The sequence below is a fragment of the Trypanosoma cruzi genome, genomic scaffold (genome assembly GCF_000209065.1).
Source record: "Trypanosoma cruzi strain CL Brener 1047053516889 genomic scaffold, whole genome shotgun sequence".
Taxonomy (NCBI): domain Eukaryota; phylum Euglenozoa; class Kinetoplastea; order Trypanosomatida; family Trypanosomatidae; genus Trypanosoma; species Trypanosoma cruzi.
In genome coordinates this window covers 56,595-75,872 of record NW_001849376.1, presented here as the reverse complement: position 1 = coordinate 75,872, position 19,278 = coordinate 56,595, and the positions used below count along the sequence as shown (strand labels likewise).

Below are 19,278 nucleotides of genomic sequence, written 5' to 3'. Positions count from 1 at the left end.
GAGAAGTTAACTCGAATGAATCTTGGAAAATATACCATTTCCGTCGCCGTCTATCATTCGTAGCATGTACGGGACCTTTTTTAAAGGGTGGCCATCTCCTCTTTTGGAGATGCTGGCGCGAAAGGCAAAGCCGCTTTTTTTTCAGTCAGGAAAGTTTTTGATGCATGAGGGAGACTTGGACCGCTGCATGTACATGATTACCACAGGCTCAGTGAGTGTTATTTTGAATGATCGCTCAAAGGGGAAAAAACGAACGAAAGAGTGCAGTAAGGCATGTTTTGCGCTCACTCCACCGTGTTATGTGGGAGAATTTGCCTTGGTGTGTAAGGAGCCTCGGAGTGCATCCATTCAATGTGAAACCGATGTGGGTGCCTGGACTGTTTCCCCCGAGGACTACGAGGAGGTCGCGCAACATTTGAGTCCAGAGGTGGCAAGTCAACAAAGAGAAGCGACTGACGTTCGACGAAGAGCAAACTTGCAGAAATTCTTTCCTTTGCGCGTTGAGCTTCTTAGCCAATTTCCGTACTTTGAGAAATTCAGTGTTGAGGCTCTTAATAAAATCATTTCTGCCGTCGAGCCCATCGTGCTTCACGACGGCGATCCTCTGTTTTCAAAGTCTGATATGGATTCTTCCGCCTATTTTATTCAAGACGGCGTTGCTATCCTCTTGGAGGAGGATGGCACCCGACGTACCATACCGCGTGGGAGCTGTGTAGGGATATTTGAATGCGCCTGTAGTGTTAATGAGAGAAAAAGGTATTCTATCATCAGCAAAAATTACTGCGATATTTGGAGAATGCGCCGCGAGGTTCTTATTGACGTTGGAATGAGTGAACCGGCTGCGTTTTTATACTGCCGCAGTGCCGCCAAATCCCAACGTGCAAATGAGGTGGTGAAGCCCACAAATCCTTCTATTTTCGTGAGAAAAGATCCGTATCTGACGTTTTGTTTCACACGTCAGTTAATAGGCCGATTGTGGGAAGCTGCTCTTCCTGTAATTTATCTCAATGACGAGAAACTTGTGGCTCAAGGACAGCTTTTTAAGCAGTTCATTATATTGCATAATGGTGTGTTTGAAACAACAATTATTGCGGGAAATGGGGAGCATCATACAGTGCGGATCACAGTCAATGGCGAGGTCACTGCCATGGAAGTTATTTCGGGATCAAACGACAACTCGCTTTACAAGGGACGGGAGCCCATGACGAAGGCATTTTTCAGTTTGGTTTTGGGAGCCTACGAGTACGCCTCTTCGATGCCGCAGTACAGTTCCACAGTGACGAGTTACGGGCTTTCGGAGGCCTTTGTGGTGGATCGTGCGAACTTTGATGCCCTAGTGCCTCCGGAGCTCAGGGAGATTATGGAGGAGGACAAAGATGCACGTAAACTTGTGTACTCTTCTCACAAGGAAAATGATCCAGGCGTGATTATGTCGAACATGCATCTTGGGTTTGCCTCGACGTACCGAAAGAGCAGGAAATGCCATGTAAAGGGTGATGCAATTTGAATGTACAGTTTTGTTTTTGGTTTTCTTTTCTTTTCTTTTTTTTTTTTTTTTGGTGGAACTCGGGTGCGCACAAAACATTCTGATATGTGGAAACAAAACGCTCACTCGAAAGAATTTTTTTTTTTTTCTGCTGAAATATTGGATTGGTACTCTCTATCCACCTTTATCTTTCTATATATATGTATGTATATAATTGAGTTTACCGATTTGCTTTTTTTTTTTTTTTTTTCTGTGAAGTTTTGTGTGTATGTATGTGAGTACAAAAAGGGGTCGTCATTGTCACTCTCTCTTGGGGACCTTCGTTATGGGAGAATGTACCGGCATTCTCATTGCGCTGAGCAGCGAGGAGTTGGGCGGCTGGGCGGGCTTATTGCCGTTTCATTAGCGAAAGTGGCATGGAGGCTTTTACGGGATTTACTGGAAAACTTCATTTCCTTTGAGACGCGGTTTGGGCTGTCAGCGTACCTCTCAGGCAACCGTTTCCGTGGGCATTGGGTTACCGTCACCCAACTTGAGAGCGGGTCATTGCTTTACTGCGGTTGAGCACACATGAGGTTTGTTTTGGCGGGCTCCACAGGGGACCGCGCAACTGTTCTTTTGACGGCAGAAGAACGGAAGGGCAACGCGAGTGCCTTTGCGGGTTTGATCACCGTCAACGGCGTTTGACGCGCAATAAATAAATAAATGAAACGCTCGGTCCAAGAAGTATAAATGTAAAGGTTTTGTTGGTGCACATTACTTTGCGGAGTGGATTTTTTGTGATGAAGATGAAATGTCACTGCAACTAATGTTGCTAGTATCGTCTTATTTTGTGCTTACGTTGCATGCGATCAGTTATTCCGCATTTATTTATTATTCTTATTATTATTTATTATTGTTTGGATTGGAGGCAAGGATAAGGCAAATGTAGTTTTTTTTTTTTTTTTTCTTTTGCGTGATCGATTGACTTAAAATAAGCGCATATTTTCTCAACCCGTACATATGACGACGCCGATCATCATAAAAAGAGGGGAATGCCATGCTTTTCTGGTGTTTGACGGGGCGCTGATATAACGCACACTAGCGGACGCTATTGTGATTTATGGTCTTTTTTTCAGCTGTTGAAGCCGCTTTTTTTGGCAAAGCGGCGCGAGGCGAGGTTGTTGCTGCCAGGGCCTGGTGCAACGCCTTTTGTGCTGCCGGACGGAAGGCGTTCGCTGGAAGAATAATTTTGTCTCCGTCAGGCAACGTGCGGAAAATATGGTGTGAGAAACCCTACTTTTTTTTTTTTTTTTTTTTAATTCTTAAGAAATTACAATAATAACGGGCACGACGAGGGGGATCGTAGGGGGGATCGAGGGCAGTGGTGTGCCGCCTGAGAGGCTTTATTTGTTCTGTAGCAAAAATATAAAAGTGTGTGAAGAAGCGAGGCATGTGAGTCCAGAGGCTTGCTTGATCAAATAAGTACGGAAAAATCAAGACCCTTTTGACCGCCATGTTTTTGGAGAGAAATGTGAATATGTGGAGGGGTGTTGAGGTGCACCATGGCGCTGAAATTGGATGTTGGGGGAGGAGAGATGGGAAAAAATCAAAAGGAACCTTTCTTTTTTTGTGCTACGAGATGTGGGATGACCTTTCATTAATGGGGTTCCGATGCATTACAACATGACGAAATGGGTGGATAGCTGTCAATACAAATGGCTCATTGTTTTTGTAGATTCAGAACATGTCGCGGCTCATCGCAGTGGAAGACCCCCAGTGGCTTTTTTTCTTTTGGCGGAATGGAGCAATTCAAAATACATACAAAAGAGCCACTCTCAGAGGCACATGAGGTTTTAATTTTGGTTTACGCGATTTACATAATATCGCATGAATATATGCCGTGTGATCGTCTTTATCATAAGAACATACGAAAGCACGGCTTTGTTGTTGGTTTGAAGCGCCTGGTTTTTTATTGTGCTTATTATCTTCCTGCCACCTGTGTCTGTGTGTGTGGGGAGGGGGGGGGGGGGTCGATGCTGCGTACAGGAGGGGGCGTCTTGCCCCATAAATGTACAAATGCAATTGTGCTCCCATTTTTGCAGCTACACCGTGTTTGAGCCGTGGGGAGTAGAGAAAGAAACACGTTGGCAAATATGTGGCCCACATTGAATGGTGACGGCGTTTATTACTTTGTGTATTCATTTCATTTCTTTTTTTTTTTATTCCACGCAAAATTACATGGAGAAAGGAAGTTAATACCAAACGCGAATCGCTACTGTGAAACTCGAAGGCTTTGAAAGGACTAACACCACACACACCGCCCACACACACATATTTATATGCTCTCACGTGTTGCTGCTGTGATGGCACCCCGCACACACAACCGTCGCCGCGTGACCGGATCCAGCGGAAGGAGGAGGGAGGGAAGAGAGAGTGAGCCGCCGAGGCGCAACACGTCGCGACGTGTGTTTACTTCTGCGGTGCCGCTACTCCTCCTCGTCGTGATGATGTGCTGTGGCAGTGGAGCTGCGGCCGCTGTGGAGGGTAAGTCAGGGGATGTGCAGCTGCCGCAGTGAATCGATGTTTTTGTGCCGAAGAAGACGCAGGTGCCGGGGAAAAAAAGGGTCTGAAGGTGGAGTGAGGATTTGTTTGGCTCATCCTCTATTGTCAATGCTGGTGGAGTGATGGCTGTGATTGCTGAAGCTTTTGTGCCACTCGATTCCTCCAGTGGCAAAAAAATACAGGTTGTTGAATCTGATGTTGTCGCGGTGTACCTCAATTCTTTGTGGGATTTGTCTTCTCTTGCCGCTGAGGTCGATAATGGCACATTGAGGGCACACACCGTGTTTTGTAATATGGATGAAATGGGAAGTGTGAGTACTGTGCCCAGCCCCAAAAGCGTTTCGCGGGGCAATAAGGTGTTTCTAATTGCGGGAAGCCAAAAACTGCACTGTAAGAACGCGACGGAGTGTGTGCCGGGTGACTTGGATATCTTCAACTGGTTGTAGGAGAGGCGACGCAGTCTCCGGACGGCAAGCAGAGTGGAATGATCAAATGGGGTGATCCCAAACTGCTGTTAAAAAAGGAAACCCTACAGACTGAGGATACAGTCAATTATTTTTTTCTCTGGTGCTGGCTCTGGTGTTCTGATGGGGAATGGCATGCTTGTGTTTCCTGTGGAGGGGGTTGATAAAGATGATAACTCTGTCTCCATGATCGTGCATTCGACGGATAACGGCAGTATCTGGACGCTCTGTGAAGACATTTCCCCTGCGAAATGCGGTGCACCCCGCGTCACCGAGTGGGAGGGATCACTTCTCATGATTGTTGACTGCAAGGATGGCCAGAGGGTGTACGAGTCGTGTGACATGGGGGCAACGTGGACGGAGGCCATCGGGACACTTCCAGGCGTGTGGACCAAGTCACAACCGGGAGACTATCAGGATGTAAGCTTGCGTGTGGATGCCCTCATCACCGCGACCATTGGGGGAAGGAAACTCATGCTGTACACCCATAAAGCTAGCCATCCCTTGGAAGCGAGTGAACCCAATGCGCTCTGCCTTTGGGTCACGGACAACAACCGCACTTTTTCTGTTTGGCCGGTTGCCGTGGACAATAATAAGAATTGGGATCTCGCCAGCAACCTGCCGTACTCGGATGGTGCGTTGCACCTTTTAAAGGAGAGGGCCAATGAAAAAGGCAGAGCCATTTCACTTGCCCGCCTGACTGAGGAGCTGAAGACGATCAAGTCTGTCCTGAGGACTTGGGCACAGTTGGATGCCTCCTTCTCCGCTTCTTCCACACCCACGGCTGGTCTGGTGGCAGTTTTGTCCAATACGTCGTCCGGTGGTGACACGTGGATCGACGATTACCATTCTGTGAATGCAACGGTGAGGAATGCGGTGAAGGTCCATGACGGGTTCAGATTCATGGGGTTTTGGTTCCGGGGCGATATGGCCTGTGAACCATCGGGAGAGCAATGGGCCGCACACTTTTGTAAATTACAATTTTACTCTTGTGGCGACGGTGATCGTCCACAAAGTTCCGAAGATCAGCACTACTTTGCTGGGCGCGGTGCTGGCCGAACCCATCAGCACGCTCTTCATTGGGCTGTCGTACGGCGCGGACGGTACGTGGGAGACAGTGTTCAACGGCGAGACAACGAAATCAGGCAGCACTTGGAGGCCGGGGAAAGAATACCAGGTGGCGATCATGCTGTAGGACGGCGGCAAGGGCTCCGTGTACGTGGATGGTGTGATTGTGGGGAGCCCGGAGACGCTACCGACACCTGAGGTGTGGGAGGCTGAAATCGCGGACTTTTACTTTGTGGGCGGTGAAGACGAGAAAGATAAAAAGAGCAGCGGCGTGACGGTGAAGAACGTCTTTCTTTACGACCGCCCACGGAGTGTCGGTGAACTAAAAACGGTAAAGAAAGGCGGTGACGGCTCCATGCGTGGGGGCGTCTCGCAGCAGCAGCAGCTGCTGGGGCTTTGCGGCTTTTCGGCCCTTTACGGGGCGTAACGCGGCGGGGTCCCTGCCTTCGGTGGGGGCATTTGTGTCTCTCCACGCACCTTGTGGAATAATTGCCACTTCTTGTGCACGCTTTTTTTTACCTATTTTGTTTTTACGATCCCTTCGCCGCGCAGGTCCCTTCCTCCATGTGGAAGCATGCTCCCTCCGGGGCCATCATCGCGTGGTTTTTGTTTGTTTGTTTTTTTATTTTCCCCCCGTGTTGTGGTCCTCCGACAACGGCGGGATCTACTCAGTGTTCTTGTTTCTTGTTTGTTTGTTTAATCAGAGGCACTCTCGGCTTTGTGTGCCACGCCGACGGCGCCGGCTAATAAAAGAGACAATGGAATGGGGACACGGAACCACGCCGAGTGTCCCAGTGGAATGTAAATAATGTGTGGGCACCGGGGGTTTAAACGACTGGAAGGATTGCAACTTATTTATTTATTTTTTATCTGCAGACGAGACATACGCACCAGCGTGCAGTTTTTTCTCGTTTTGTTTTTGAGTGAATGCATAATGGAAGACGGATTTAACCTTTTTCTTTTTTACTTTCCAGCATATGTCCCGCGGCTTGCCACGGCGTGGGCAGCCGTGCAGTGTTGCGTTCCACCAGTCATCCCGTGTATTCTTTTTGTCTGGCACTTTTCTGTGGTTGTGTGTGCCCTCGGATGCTTTGTTTTTTTTTTTCTTTTCGCGACCGTAGGCACACACACGGCGACACTTAGAAGATGTATGTATTGCAGTGTGGTTGATTGCTTCTCTCGCACTCGGTGCCGGTAGTTGTGTGTGGCAGCTGCTCTCCCGTTGTGTTGGTGTGAGAGGAGGCGCGTGACGGCGACGGTGGAGAAGGAAGGCACCGACCGCTGCTGACGGTGACAGTCTTTGCAGCAGGCGATCTGAGGAGGTAGCGTTACTGGCGTCATAATCAACCGATATGGCTGAGGACCGCACCGCGCCTCACTCTCCTCTCATCCTCCTCTGAATCCACTGCAGACACGCGCGGTGCGCATCAGCGACATGATTACAAACAGGACGTCTATGAGTCAACAGACCGCAAGATAGTGTGGACCCTTGTCCCCCGTGTCTGGCTGTTGCCACCGTACTTTTTATTCGTCCTTGTGTGTGCTTTGGGCGCTTATGATGCCGCTGCTTGCTGTGCAATGCCGAACCACGTGAGCGAGAAACGACGCCCTTGCTGCTGGCGAAAGGCGAATTTCCTGCTTCTCTTTCTTGTCACCACGTTCTTGGATGCGCTCGATGGCTGCCGGTCGCAACCCCGCCATGCGGGTCTGTCTTGGCCCTTTTGCGTCTTTCACGGCATCGGGACTGCTCTGTGGTAGAAATATTTGGTTGCAAGAGCGGTGCCAATGGTCATGTGTCTTTTTGCTGAAATAGCGCCACTTTGAATGGTGGCTGTGTGGAGCTGCGTGGGCGGTGGGAGGGCGGTGACATCACTGACTTGGTTGCGTCTGTGCTTTTTTGTGTCGGTGGCTGTGCATTGGTGGGGACTGTCTGTGACCGGATGCTTCTGCGTGCCACTGTGTTTATTTGCTGTTGTCTCTGCCTTCTTTTCCTCTGATCAAGCAGATAGAGATACTTTGGATTGACCACCACAACTATCGTTTCAAGGTCTTAGGAGTTAATTGCAGCATTAGGATTAGCAGCAGTAGTAGGATATCGATCTATCGGAATAGTGTATCTGGATTTCCCATCTGTAGAAAGGGATTTGCTAGGCAGGAGTTATGGTTGACGGGTCGAGTGCGACACACCACGAGAGCCCTGTTGGTACCTGTCTGGGTCGATGGATGCGGTCTGCGGTGGGCGCGTTTCCGCGCAGCCGGCACCGTGTGCGGCGCAGGGCCATTGCGGCTGTGCGTGCGGCGCTGCTTGTGGCGTTGGCGCTGGTTGCTGCTGCTGCGTGGATGCCCGCGGTGCATGCGGTGGTGCTGCGACTGCGGGGCGGCACGGTGGACAGAGCCATCACGGTTGGCCGCGCCGTGGACACGGTGCTTGTGGACGGCGTGTCCATCACGAACGGCGTGGCTGTGGTGTTCGACGTGCCGGCGATGCTTCCCGGCGCGCTGCGCATCGAATTGAGGAACTGCGTGTGCGACGGCGGTGCGCAGATCTACGTGCGGGGCTACAGCGGCGAGCCGGCGAGTGACCGGAGCCTGGAGGTGAGCGTGAGCGGGCTGTCCGGGAGCTACTGCTCGCTTGTGTTTGTGCACAACCTGCCGGCACACACGAACGTGACGGTCCGTGACTCGACGATTGTGACGCCGGGACCGATGCGCTACTCCCAACTGAGCGGGCTGACGGACGCGGTGGCGTCGCCGCTTGTGCTGCACGCGACGTCGCTGTTGCAGTCGCAGCTGCGTGTGAGCAACACAGTGCTGAGGTCGTTGCAGGTGGACGGGTCGGCGGTGCACGTTGGCGGCGGTGTGGATCTGCTGTCGAGCGCGGTGGTGTTTGACGGCGTGTTGCTGGAGGCGTCGGGCGGTCTTACCGCGTCCGCGATGCATGTGGCGTCCTCGTCGCGCCTCAGTCTGCGGAGCCACTCGGTGTTCTCCGTGACGAACGTCTCGGTTGTGAGCAGCGGCGGCGGCATTGTGCTTGGCGAGCGCCTCGCGGTGTCCGACTCGGTGCTGCGCTTTGTGGGCGTCGAGGGGTCTGTTGCGTCGTCGCTGGTGCGCTGCGACGGTGGGACAGTCGGTGCCGGCGGGTGGCTGGAGCTGCACGACGTGTGGGCGGTGGGCGAGGCGTCGTCGGTGGCATCGCTGTCGGGGGTGACGCTGAGCGGCGGTACCGTGTCGATTGCGCGCTGCGCTGCCGTTGGCGCGACGCTTGTCTCCGGGCTGGCGATCACGGGCGGCGTTGTGTCGGTGCAGTGCAACCGTGCCGGCGGCCGGGTGCTGGAGAGCAGCGGCGACTACCGCATGGCCGGCCTGCCCTCCGTGAGCGTGGTGCCGTGCGACGGCTGTGCGGCTGCGCTGGCGTGCTTTGATGCGCTGACTGCGTCGTTCTCTGACTGCGTGTGCGGCTGCCATGCTGGCGGTCTGGGCGAGGCATGCCTGCCGTTCGACGTGCCACCTGCGAGGGCCGGCGGCGGTGGTGGCAGTGCGCCGGGCTGCGTGAGTGGCGTGACGCTGACGGAGTCGGTGACGGTTGGCGGCGGGCGTGCGACGGCGTGCTTCGACTCGGTGGTGTTCAGCGGGCCGATCACTGTGGCGGTGGACCTGCGCTCGATGGACTCGTTCGCTGACGCTCTGAACGTGACGCTGCGCCACTGCGTGCTTGTGGGCGGTGCGCAGCTGCGGATTGGCGGCCTCAGCGAGAGCAAGGCGTGCCTGATGCCGTACGCCCTCGTCAACATGACGAATTTGACGTCGCTGGAGGGCACGATTGTGCTGCATGGCGCGATGCCGCCGAACTCGAGTGTGCTGCTGGCGAACTCGACGCTGCGTGCGACGGTTGGCGGGTCGCAGTACGTGCCGACGACACCTGGCCACGCGGGATCCCGGTACGGCCCCGCGCTTGTCCTGGATGGCGTCCGGCTTCTGTCGACGCGGTTTGTCATGACGCGGTTGATGCTGGTGTGTGGCGGGGGTTCGTGCGCTGCGATCCTCGTGGAGCGCGGTCTCGGCGTGAACCTGTCCAGCGTATTCTACATGGACAACTGCGTTGTCATTTCGCGGACGCACGTGATGTACGCTCTTACTTCGGACCTGCGTGTGAGCGGCGGCTCCGTGTTCTCCATACAGAACAGCTCGTGGAGTGTGTCGAGCATTAACATCTTCAAAGGGGCGTGTGAGTTTGGGGACGTTGTAGTGGCTGGCGGCAGCGTGCTGCAGATTGTGTCCAGCACTTTCCGTCTCGGCTTCGCCATGCTCATTGCAAACACGCTGACCGTGGCTGGTGGCAGCTGGCTGGTGCACCGCAACAACGAGTTCCGCACCGCCTACGTTGTGTACGTGGTCAAGGAGAACGGTGTGGCGTTCCGCGATCGGAGTGTGTGGTCGATACTTTACAACAACTTCAACTACGGCTTGTACTCGTCAACCATCGTAAATATGACCAGCAACTGGTCACCACCATCCGACGCGCGCCCGACCATCTACGGCATGTGCAACGAGGCAAGGGGCTCTCTTGTGACGGATTACGGAGAAGACCTCAATATTGGGACGCCCGTGACGGTGCTGGACTGTGGTGCGTGCACGGTGGACGCCGTGTGCTTTGCAGCGAGGACAAGCAGCATCAGCGGCTGTGAGTGTGTGTGCGCTGCTGGCGGCTACGGTGACACGTGTCTGCCGGCTGTGGTTCCGGACGGCCTTGGACCGCTTCCGCTCCCCGATGCGGACGACACGGAGGTCCGCTGCGTGCACGGTGGCAGCATCAGCTCCGTGGACTATCCTGATCCCGGTGTGCGTGGTCTGTGCTTCGTCAGCGTGACCTTCACCGCCGCGATCGTGCTGGACCTGTCGCATTTTGACGCGCCACAACAGACACTCAACATCACGCTGCTGCAGTGCGTCCTCATAGGCCTGTTGATCAAGGGGAGTGGTGCGCGCGTGCACGTGAACGTGACATCCTCGATGCTGGATACCGGTGATTTGGAGCTTAAAGGTGATTTTGGCGCGAGCTCCCAGATACTGGTGGCGGGCAGTACGCTTGTGATGACGTCTGGCCACGCCATTCAATTCCAGAGGTTTTCTCTTGGTGTGAACTCGTCACTGCTGTTACTCGACAACCACATTGAGGGGAGTAATTACGCAGTCCGTTTATCCTTTGTTTTTGTTGATGGTGGCGGGATCATTATGAAGGGAAACACGCTGAGGGGAGCGGAGGAGTACGTTACGTTGGAATCCGCTGTTTTGTTTGAACTTGCTGTTTTGAAGAACGGGGGCTACTTTGACGTGGAGAACAACACGATGATCGCAGTTAGTGGCATTTATTTTTATGGGGATACCACCGTGAGCTCCGCGGGGCTGTTGCGAGTGGCGGACTGCACCTTCTTTGGCATTACACTGTTTTTTGAACCCGCGCTGGTGCATTTATCTGGCTCTTTGACAGTCGAGGGTGGTGCGCAGTGGCGTGTGGAGGGCAACAGCGTGACTGCAGCCTCAGTGATAGGTATGCCTAATTCCTTGTGCAGAATGAAACTGTCGGGCAGCGGCACCACCGTGGTGCTTGCACACAACCGTCAGTTGGATTCGAGTAAAGCCTTTGCGAAACTTCTTCCACGGGGCACGATTGTGACGTCACCCGCGCGGTTTGTGGTTGGGTGCAACCTGCAGGGCGACGAGGAGGTGTCGTACGACGACGTGCTTCCGGAGAGCGTGGTGGTGTTCGGGTGTGGCACATGCAACGACGACGCGGCGTGCTACATGCCCGGGACGGAGTTGGTGGACCGCAGCTCGTGCTCGTGCAGCTGCAAGGACGGATGGCATGGCGCGTCGTGTCTTCCCTTCGAGGTGCCCGACACGGTTGTGCCGCCCGTGACGGAGAGAGCCGTCGACGGCGACACGAGTTGCGTGGTGAACCAGACGCTGACGAAAATTACGCTGAACATGTGGAAGACGCACCACTGCTACGCGGGTGTGACATTCAGCGGCGTGGGTGCTACGCTGACTTTTTTCTTTAACAGTATGCCGCTGCATCTCCCCATCAACATCACGCTCACTGGGTGCACATTTCGTGACGGAGCCGTGCTGCAGTTTGTTGGAGGTGCTGAGGCGGCGGAGTCAGCCGGCGTCCTGATCCGCGTGAGCCAGACGGTGATGCGGTCCTCTGTTTTTGTGTTTGCACTTGCCCTCCCGCAGCGCTGCGACATTGCCGTCACGGAGGTCGACGCGGTGCAGTCCTCTGAGGTTCAGCTGCTTGACCTTATGAGCAACATGCTGAGCGTGGTGCTGCTGCAGAACTTTTTTTTGAATGCATCCTCGCTGTTGGTCAGCAACGTCAATGCGCATTCCCTGAGGTATGGGGGGTCTGGTTTTTACTCGACCGGGACGCTGACGCTGGTGGGTGGCAGCTCGCTGTACACGCGGTACTGCAGCTTCGATGGATACGCACACATGCTGTACATTAATATCCTCACTGTGAGTGATCACTCTGTTTTTGCGCTGCTCAACAATAGAATTTCTTTTGGGGCAAGCCTTCTTTATCTGCGTCACGGATTCAGCGTGTCGGATCACAGCGTGTTGCGCGTGGTGGGGAACAGCGTTTTTTCATTCTATGCCATTTACGCTAACAAATTTTGGACCGTTGAGCAGTCAAGCTGGCTGGATTGGCGCGACAACGACGTGGGAGTGGGTGCGATGTTTTGTTTCTCCCTAATAACTGCTGGGAGCATCGACGGCAGCAGTGTGGTGACGCTGACGGGCTGCAAGATGGGTTCGACGGGGTTGTCGGGACCCCTGCTATCGCAGGCTGACGCCGGCTACCGGTTCGTTGCTGGGTGTCTGACGGTTGCGGGACGATTGGTGACGACGGCAGCAGAACTGGCGCTCCACGGCATCACCAACGTGACGACGGTTGCTGCGTGCGGTGAGTGCACGAAGGAGGGCGACTGCTTTGCACCGCTGACGACGGCGGTCATTGACTGCAAGTGCCAGTGCGCTGCTGGAGGGCACGGCGATGTGTGTGTCCCAGCGCCTGTGCCTGCTGGTCCGCCACCACCGCCACGCACACCGTCACCGCCGCCACCGCCGCCGGTTGGTGAGTGCATCAGCGACATGGTGTACCCCGAGGTTACGCAGGCAGTGGGCAGCGGGCTGTCGTGGCTGTGCTACCGCAACGTGACGTTCAGCGGGGGCGGCATGAGCCTGACGGTGCTGGTCGGGGCGATGACGGGCGACGTGGCGAATGTCACGTTCGATGGATGCACGTGGAGGGACGGCGCCGTGCTGTTGCTGTTGGGCAACGTGCACGCCGCTGTGGGGTCGCTGAACATTGTCGTCACCGGCAACACGTTTAGTGACGCGCTGCTCAGCCCGGAGGGCGTGTTCCCACCGCACACGAACATCACGATTAGCGGGAACCGCTTCACGGTCACGAGGCTGATCCCTCGGTCGGGTTTGGTCCTTAGGAAGCCGTCGTGTGTTGCGATGAATGGACTGGCGATCAGCAACGACTCCGCGGTGGTGCTGAGTGGCAATGTGTTTCAGAGCGTGAGGGCATCTTCAATCGCCATTCACGTCGTTGGATCTGCGCTGAGGGTGTCGTGGCGCTCCCTGTTTGCTGTGATTGGCAACACGTTTCATATGCCTGGCGGTGACGGTACGCTGATAAATCTTGGAGGGTCTATGCATTCTTCGTCACTGAGTGTACTGAACAGCTCTGCCGTGGGGGTCCGAGGCAACGTTGTTTCGATGCCGGTGAAGTACTTCATGAACATTTTGTCGGTCTTACGTGTGGAGTCCCATTCAGCGGTTGTGTTTCAGGGGAATGACATGCAGGGAAGCTCGGTTGTGTTTATCTCAGGCGAATCGTCCAACATCTACCACAACTCCTGGCTGCAGTTGAGCGGCAACCTCTGCCGCGTGTCCCCATCGGAAGCCTTCGCTTTTTTTTACTCCACGGTGAATCTCCGCGATTCCACGTTTTCTGTTTCTGGAAACCAATTCATTTTCAGCACGGGAATGACGAAAGCGCTGTGGATACATGCAGTTTCCAGCGATCTCACGAACGGAGCGATTGTGGCTGCGTGCAACACTGTGAACGGCGAGGAGGAAGCGAACTACGCCATTCCGTCTGTGTACAACGCCACATTTCTGCCCTGCAGCGACCCATGCACTCTTGCGGCGTCGTGCTTCCCTGCGTACACGACGACGGCGTCGAGTGATGGCTGCGCCTGCACGTGCGTTGAGGGCGGCCATGGCGATGCGTGCCTGCCCGTCGCTGTCCCCGAGCCACCGAGCACCGACGGCGCCGACTTGTGCGTGCGGGACGTGCGTGTGGATGTGGAGGTGAACGTCAGTTTCGGAACGTCGGTGGCGTGCTACGTTGGTGTGACCTTTGCGGCGGATGTCGTGGTGGACGTGGCGTCGATGTCAGGGAGCGTGCGCAACGTGACGCTGGCGAACTGCACGTTTTTGGACGGAGCGAGTCTGTACGTTGTCGGGTGGCTGTCCGACCCGCCTGCTGGCGAGCGTGCCGATGTGTTGATCAGCGGACTTGAGTCGCGCTCCGGCGGCGGCGTGGTGGTGGCGAACCGCTACCCGCCGGGCTCGCGCGTCACCGTGGTGGACTCGCTGCTGATTGCGGAGGCGCGTGTTGCGTACCGTGGCGCCTACGGCCTTGGCGACTCGTCCGCGTGCCTCGTGGTGCACAGCGTGAATCTGACGGGGAGCGTGCTGACCATTGCGCGCACACAGGTGGCGGCGGTGTTCCGCGACGCTGTTGGCGTGTTGTTTGTTGGCGGCGTGGCGCTGTCGTCGCGCGGTGCGCTTTACGTGGACGGACTGTTGGTGCAGACGGCGCTGGGGCTGTGCGTTTCGGTGGAGGGCGGCGTTGCGGCCAGTGGCGGCTCCGTGGTGGCGTTTGTTGACAGCGACTTCCTGCTTTGCAAGCACGCGGTGTCTGTGCGTGGGGCTGTGAGCGTGTCGGGCTCCGCTGTGGCGCTTGTGCGGAGCGACTTTGCGTCGACGGGGGACCACGCGGTGGCGTTTTATTCGACGGTGAGCCTGGCTGGCGGGTCGATGCTGCTGGTGAAGGGCAACGTGCACGACGGTGTCTCGAGGGAGATGCTCCACGCCGCTGGCACCGTGACCGCTGCTGGAAGCACGCTGAGCTTTGTGCGCAACCGAGCACTGCTGCCACGGATGGTGTCGCTGAGCCTGTCGCTCTCGGCTGGGGCGCATTTGAGGGTGGCGTGCAACGACGCGGGTGGCCGTGTCCTGTCGACGGCGGAGGAGTACGCAGCGGCTGGATTTGGCGACGCTGGGAGCATCGACGTTGTTGGGTGCGACGACTGCGACAGGGACACGCACTGCTACGCGCCCGGGACGGCGTCTGCGAGCATGAGGAACGGTGTGTGCGTGTGCGCGTGCGGCAGCGGCGGGTACGGCGAGGCGTGCGTGCCTGTGGGCGCTCCTGTGCTGCCGCCCGCTGTGGGCACCGCGTCGAGTGTGTTATTCCGCGAGGGCGTGACGGTGCGGTCGGTGTTCGTTGTGCCCGCCGGTGCGAGCGAGGTGACGCTGCGCCACGTTGTGCTGGACGGCGTGAGTCCTGTGCTCTACGTGCCGTGGATGGCGCGAGGCGGCGTGCGGATCGTTGTGCAGAACGTGTCGCTGCTGAATGGTGCCGTGCTGTACGTGATGGGCGGAGGAGCGCTGCGCGGTGCGGGAGCGGCGGGGAGCGACGAGGGCGGGCCGGTGGAGCTGTCGGTGTGCGACGTGGAGGCGCTGAACGGTGCGCTTGTGCTGACCGGCACGTATCCCGCGGGGTCTGTGCTGACGGTGACGGACACCCTGCTGGTTGCCGCGAGGCCGACGCCGCTTGTGTATCTTCCCGGCTCGCAGTCCTTGCCGTACGCACCGGTGCTTGTGCTGTCGGGCCTGCGGCTCGTGCGGTCCGTCCTGGTTGTGTCCGGCGTTGCCCTCGTGACCGTGGTGACTGGTGGGCGGACGGTGGTGGTGGAAGGCGCTGTGCTGGAGCTTGTCGGTGGCGGTGTCGCGCTGGATTCGGCTGTGCTCGGTGGCGAATATGCGTTGTACGCGAGTGCGCGCGTGGTTGCGTCGTGGGGCGCTGTGCTGCGCGTGTCGGGGAACCAGTTGTACGCCGCGCATGGATTGGTGTTTGGCAGCGGTGTAGAGGCCAACGCGTCCGCCGTCGTAGTGAATGACAACGCCGGTGTGCTGACGGATGGCGCGCTGCTGGAGCTGCGGGGGTCGGCGTCTTTTGCGTCCGGGTCGTGGCTGTCGGTACGCGGCAACAGCATCCGCGGCAGGCTCCTGTCGGTGCCGTCGTACCCGCGCAGTGCGGACCTTGTGCAGAGCACGCTGACGCTCTACGGGAACGCCGGCAGTGGGCCTGTCGTGATGGACGGCACCGTTGCGCTTGGGAGCGCCGGCCGAAATTTCGTCGTGGGGTGCCTGACGCTGAACGGGCAGGCGCTGCAGCCGATGGACTACAGGTCCGCCGGCATCATCGGGGAATTCCGCCCCGTGGCGTGCAGCGTGTGCGACGCCGACGTGAGCTGCTTTGCTGCTGCGACGAGGGCGATGTCGGGGTCGTGCGTCTGCCGCTGTGCTGAGGGCGGGTACGGGCGCGACTGCCTGCCGGTGTACCTGCCGCACGTGGACGGGTGCAACCGCACGCCTGCCCTGCCGCCGCTGAGCCACACGGCGACGCTGACGGAGACGCCGCGCCTGAGCACGACGCACTACAGTCCGACGCCGTACGGGCCGGCGGAGACCCTGCAGGTGACGGAGACGGTGGCGCTGCCGCCCACGCGGACCCCGACGGCGTCGGTGAGCAGCACGCTGTGGTGGAGCGATGTGGCGTGCCCGACGCTTGCTGTGACGACGACGGCGGCTGGTGGGAGCCTGACGCAGAACGACATTCGCGGCGGTGGGAGCGCCGTCCCGACACTGCTGATGGTGGCGCTGCCGCCGCCGTTTCGTTGGGCACGCGACCCGCAGCTCGGCACGCACCTGAGCTTTGTGCCGGTGTCGATGGCGCAGCCGAGCGGGTTTGGTGGTCCGTGGGGAGCGATGCTGCGCAACACGACATGGGTGCGCAACGCGACGAATCCGTCTACCGTCCTGGAGCTGGCTGTGCCCGTGCACCGCGGTTACTTCATTGCTGCCGACGAGACGATAGTCATTCGCTGCGACGCTGCGGCGGTGTCTGGCGGCTGCAGGGGTGTGCTGCTTGGGTCCTTCACAATCAGGTCGAACACGCTGCCCGCCGCTGCCAGCGCCCTCTCGGCGATCACCGGCGTTGTTGCGGGTGCGGCGGCTGTTGCCGTGTTGGTGACCGGCGGGCTGGGCTCCATCCTGGAGATGCAGGCGCTCGGCGTGTTTGCGAGGATGTCATGCGCCTCGACGCAGGAGCGTGCGAGCACCGCTGCGCTGCCGTACTTCCTGTCGTTGTTCGCTGCCCTTGATCCGCTGTGGATGTTGGTGGGCAACGCGCTGCTCGCCGCTGTGTTTGGGTGCGTGCACTGCGGTGTGACGGTCGTCTTCCAGCGGTGGCGCGGCGTGGACGCGGCGAGTGCGTGGGCGGCGATGCGCTTCCCGAGCCTGACGTACGTTGTGGCGCACGCGATGCACCTCGGCATCTTCTTCGGCTCCGTGCTCGCACTGGCGATGCCCGACGCCCGCGTGCAGCACCGCGTGGTTGGTGTCGTTGGCGTGCTGTACGGTGTGGCGTTCCCTGCTGGCGTGTGCTACTTGATTGCTCGCCACACGGGCGCGAGCTTCACGAGGTACTGGCAGTTTTCGAGGAAGCCGCTGCACGAGCGCCCGCTGTACCCCGTCGGGTATTGGCACCCCGCGGCGCAGCAGCGGATGTACGGCGGCATGCTGACGAACATGAGGGGCAGCCACGTGTGCTGGTGCGTGTTCCAGCTGTCGGTGCTGTGTGTGGTGGGCCTGGTTGCGGCTGTGCACCCGCTCGTGGGAGGCTGCCACGTCCAGTACTTCTGCATGGCGGCTGTGCTGCTTGCGGGTGCGGGCGTGATTGCCTTCACGAACATGATGCGCTCGGCCTTCCTGACGGTGATGCGCGCGGCGAGCTTTGTGCTGCTTGCGGCGCTGTGCGTGGTCAGCGCGGCCAACCACCTTGTGCCGAGCGACGGCGGTGCGAGGGCGTACGCGGCGATGGTGCTGCTGCTGACCACTGTGCTGCTTGCGGTCACTGTGTACAGTGTCGTTGTGTGGTACGCGGAGGACCGCCACTGGCAGGAGCTGCGCGAGCCGCGGCGTGGTGGACTGGAGGCACTGCTGCGCGATGACGAGGAGAGCGACGAAGAGACGCAGAAGCTCCACGACATGACGTCATCGTCGTACGCCTCAGGCACCACCGTTGCGTCGTCGTACCGACCACCAGCACTGCCGCGGCCCATGGCTGGTGACACCCGCTCAGACGCGCTGAGCCTGCTCGAGTGTGCATCGAGTGCGAACGGCAAAATTGGTCACGCCGGCATGTGACGTGTAACACTTGGAGTTATTAATTATGCGGTGTTGGTTGATGGGGGGTGGGTACGGAGCCACGGATGTGCCGCGCCCCACAGCCAGCCATCGTTAACAGCACCGACGGTATTGTTGATTGTTGTTTCTATCGATGTGTTTCTATTTTGAGCGGGTGCTTCCAGGAGTTTTTCCCGTTCCGCGATGACTGTGTGGAGGGGGATTGTACTGTCGCCCTTGTTGCTCCTGCTGTTGTGTTGTATCGGACTGTAATTTCGTGGAGTTGCGTGCGAGGAACTCGGCGCTCATTTTGTGCAATGGAGGAGGGATCCAGCGAACCGCCTAGTGGAAGTAGTGAATTGCAGCTCTGCCTTGCCGCAGATTTGCGTGCAGGAGACATTACAGTCCTCAGAAGCAAGGCGGCGACAGAGTAGTAGCAGGACTCCAGGTTTCCAGGAACGCCGTTGAGCGGGATTATGTATTGAGGCGCGACGCATTGCCGTGATTCCGGGCCGCCCTGGTGTGTGCGAGTGCAGCGGGGGATCGATGTCTCTTTAGCGGTGGAAGTGACGGACAATGCCCTCCCAGTCACCTTCCACAATAATCCTTGAGCGCACCGCCGCCATGGCTGGATTCCTCAGGTGTGCACGTGGAGCGTGGGAGCCTTGGATGCTGCGGCATTGGGATTCGTTGCCCGCCACGGCCCGCGTGTTTTGTGTGTGCAGGAGGTGTGACGGCCACTTCCGGCAATTTGCACATCCCTTCACGGCGCGGCCTTTAATTTATTTGGCACACCGCATTCCACAGGCAAGGGATATTGTCGCGGATTGGCCACTCTGGTACGGGGATGCCTACACGAGGAATTCTTCTTTTTTAAATATTTCCCTCCGGCTTTGCAAATTCCATGCACCACAGCAAATACAGAGGGGTGTGGTGTTAGCATGGAGAGTACGATATCCACCGAGTCTTTTTCCACGGCAGCGTGCGTGTCTGCACCTTCTCGTCGAACCGTGGAAGCACGCAAGCACACGTCGACGGTTCTGGATCACCTGGTGGCTCACATTGTGGAAGTACTTTTCTGTCTTGCCAGCAGCACCGAGGAGCGTGCACACGGACGCAGTTCTTCGGCCGCTGCGGCGTATCCAGGAACGAAGCTTGTGATGC

The 19,278-nt window shown here is 57.4% G+C and overlaps 3 protein-coding genes across 3 annotated transcripts, besides 8 other annotated features; all 3 read left to right on the top strand.

The window, feature by feature from the left end:
* Nucleotides 1-254: a sequence feature (heterozygous, Esmeraldo-like haplotype).
* On the top strand, nt 65-1,507 carry Tc00.1047053508523.80 (cyclic nucleotide-binding protein, putative; the record flags this gene model as incomplete). The annotated part of the gene is made up of 1 exon (XM_810027.1): nt 65-1,507. The coding sequence occupies one exon, from the start codon at nt 65-67 to the stop codon at nt 1,505-1,507; it is 1,443 nt and encodes a 480-aa protein (XP_815120.1).
* Nucleotides 255-967: a sequence feature (areas merged during assembly that could not be assigned to a particular haplotype. This can correspond to areas where the two haplotypes were merged or to regions with more than two copies in the genome that were merged during assembly.).
* Nucleotides 968-5,936: a sequence feature (heterozygous, non-Esmeraldo-like haplotype).
* Nucleotides 1,516-1,558: a microsatellite.
* Nucleotides 2,351-2,383: a sequence feature (AT_rich).
* Nucleotides 2,766-2,785: a microsatellite.
* Nucleotides 4,618-5,760, top strand: Tc00.1047053508523.50 (trans-sialidase, putative; the record flags this gene model as incomplete). The annotated part of the gene is made up of 1 exon (XM_810026.1): nt 4,618-5,760. The coding sequence occupies one exon, from the start codon at nt 4,618-4,620 to the stop codon at nt 5,758-5,760; it is 1,143 nt and encodes a 380-aa protein (XP_815119.1).
* Nucleotides 5,937-19,278: part of a sequence feature (areas not merged during assembly with more than two copies in the genome that could not be assigned to a particular haplotype) that runs on past the window's edge.
* Nucleotides 7,723-18,135, top strand: Tc00.1047053508523.40 (dispersed gene family protein 1 (DGF-1), putative; the record flags this gene model as incomplete). The annotated part of the gene is made up of 1 exon (XM_810025.1): nt 7,723-18,135. The coding sequence occupies one exon, from the start codon at nt 7,723-7,725 to the stop codon at nt 18,133-18,135; it is 10,413 nt and encodes a 3,470-aa protein (XP_815118.1).
* Nucleotides 12,649-12,693: a microsatellite.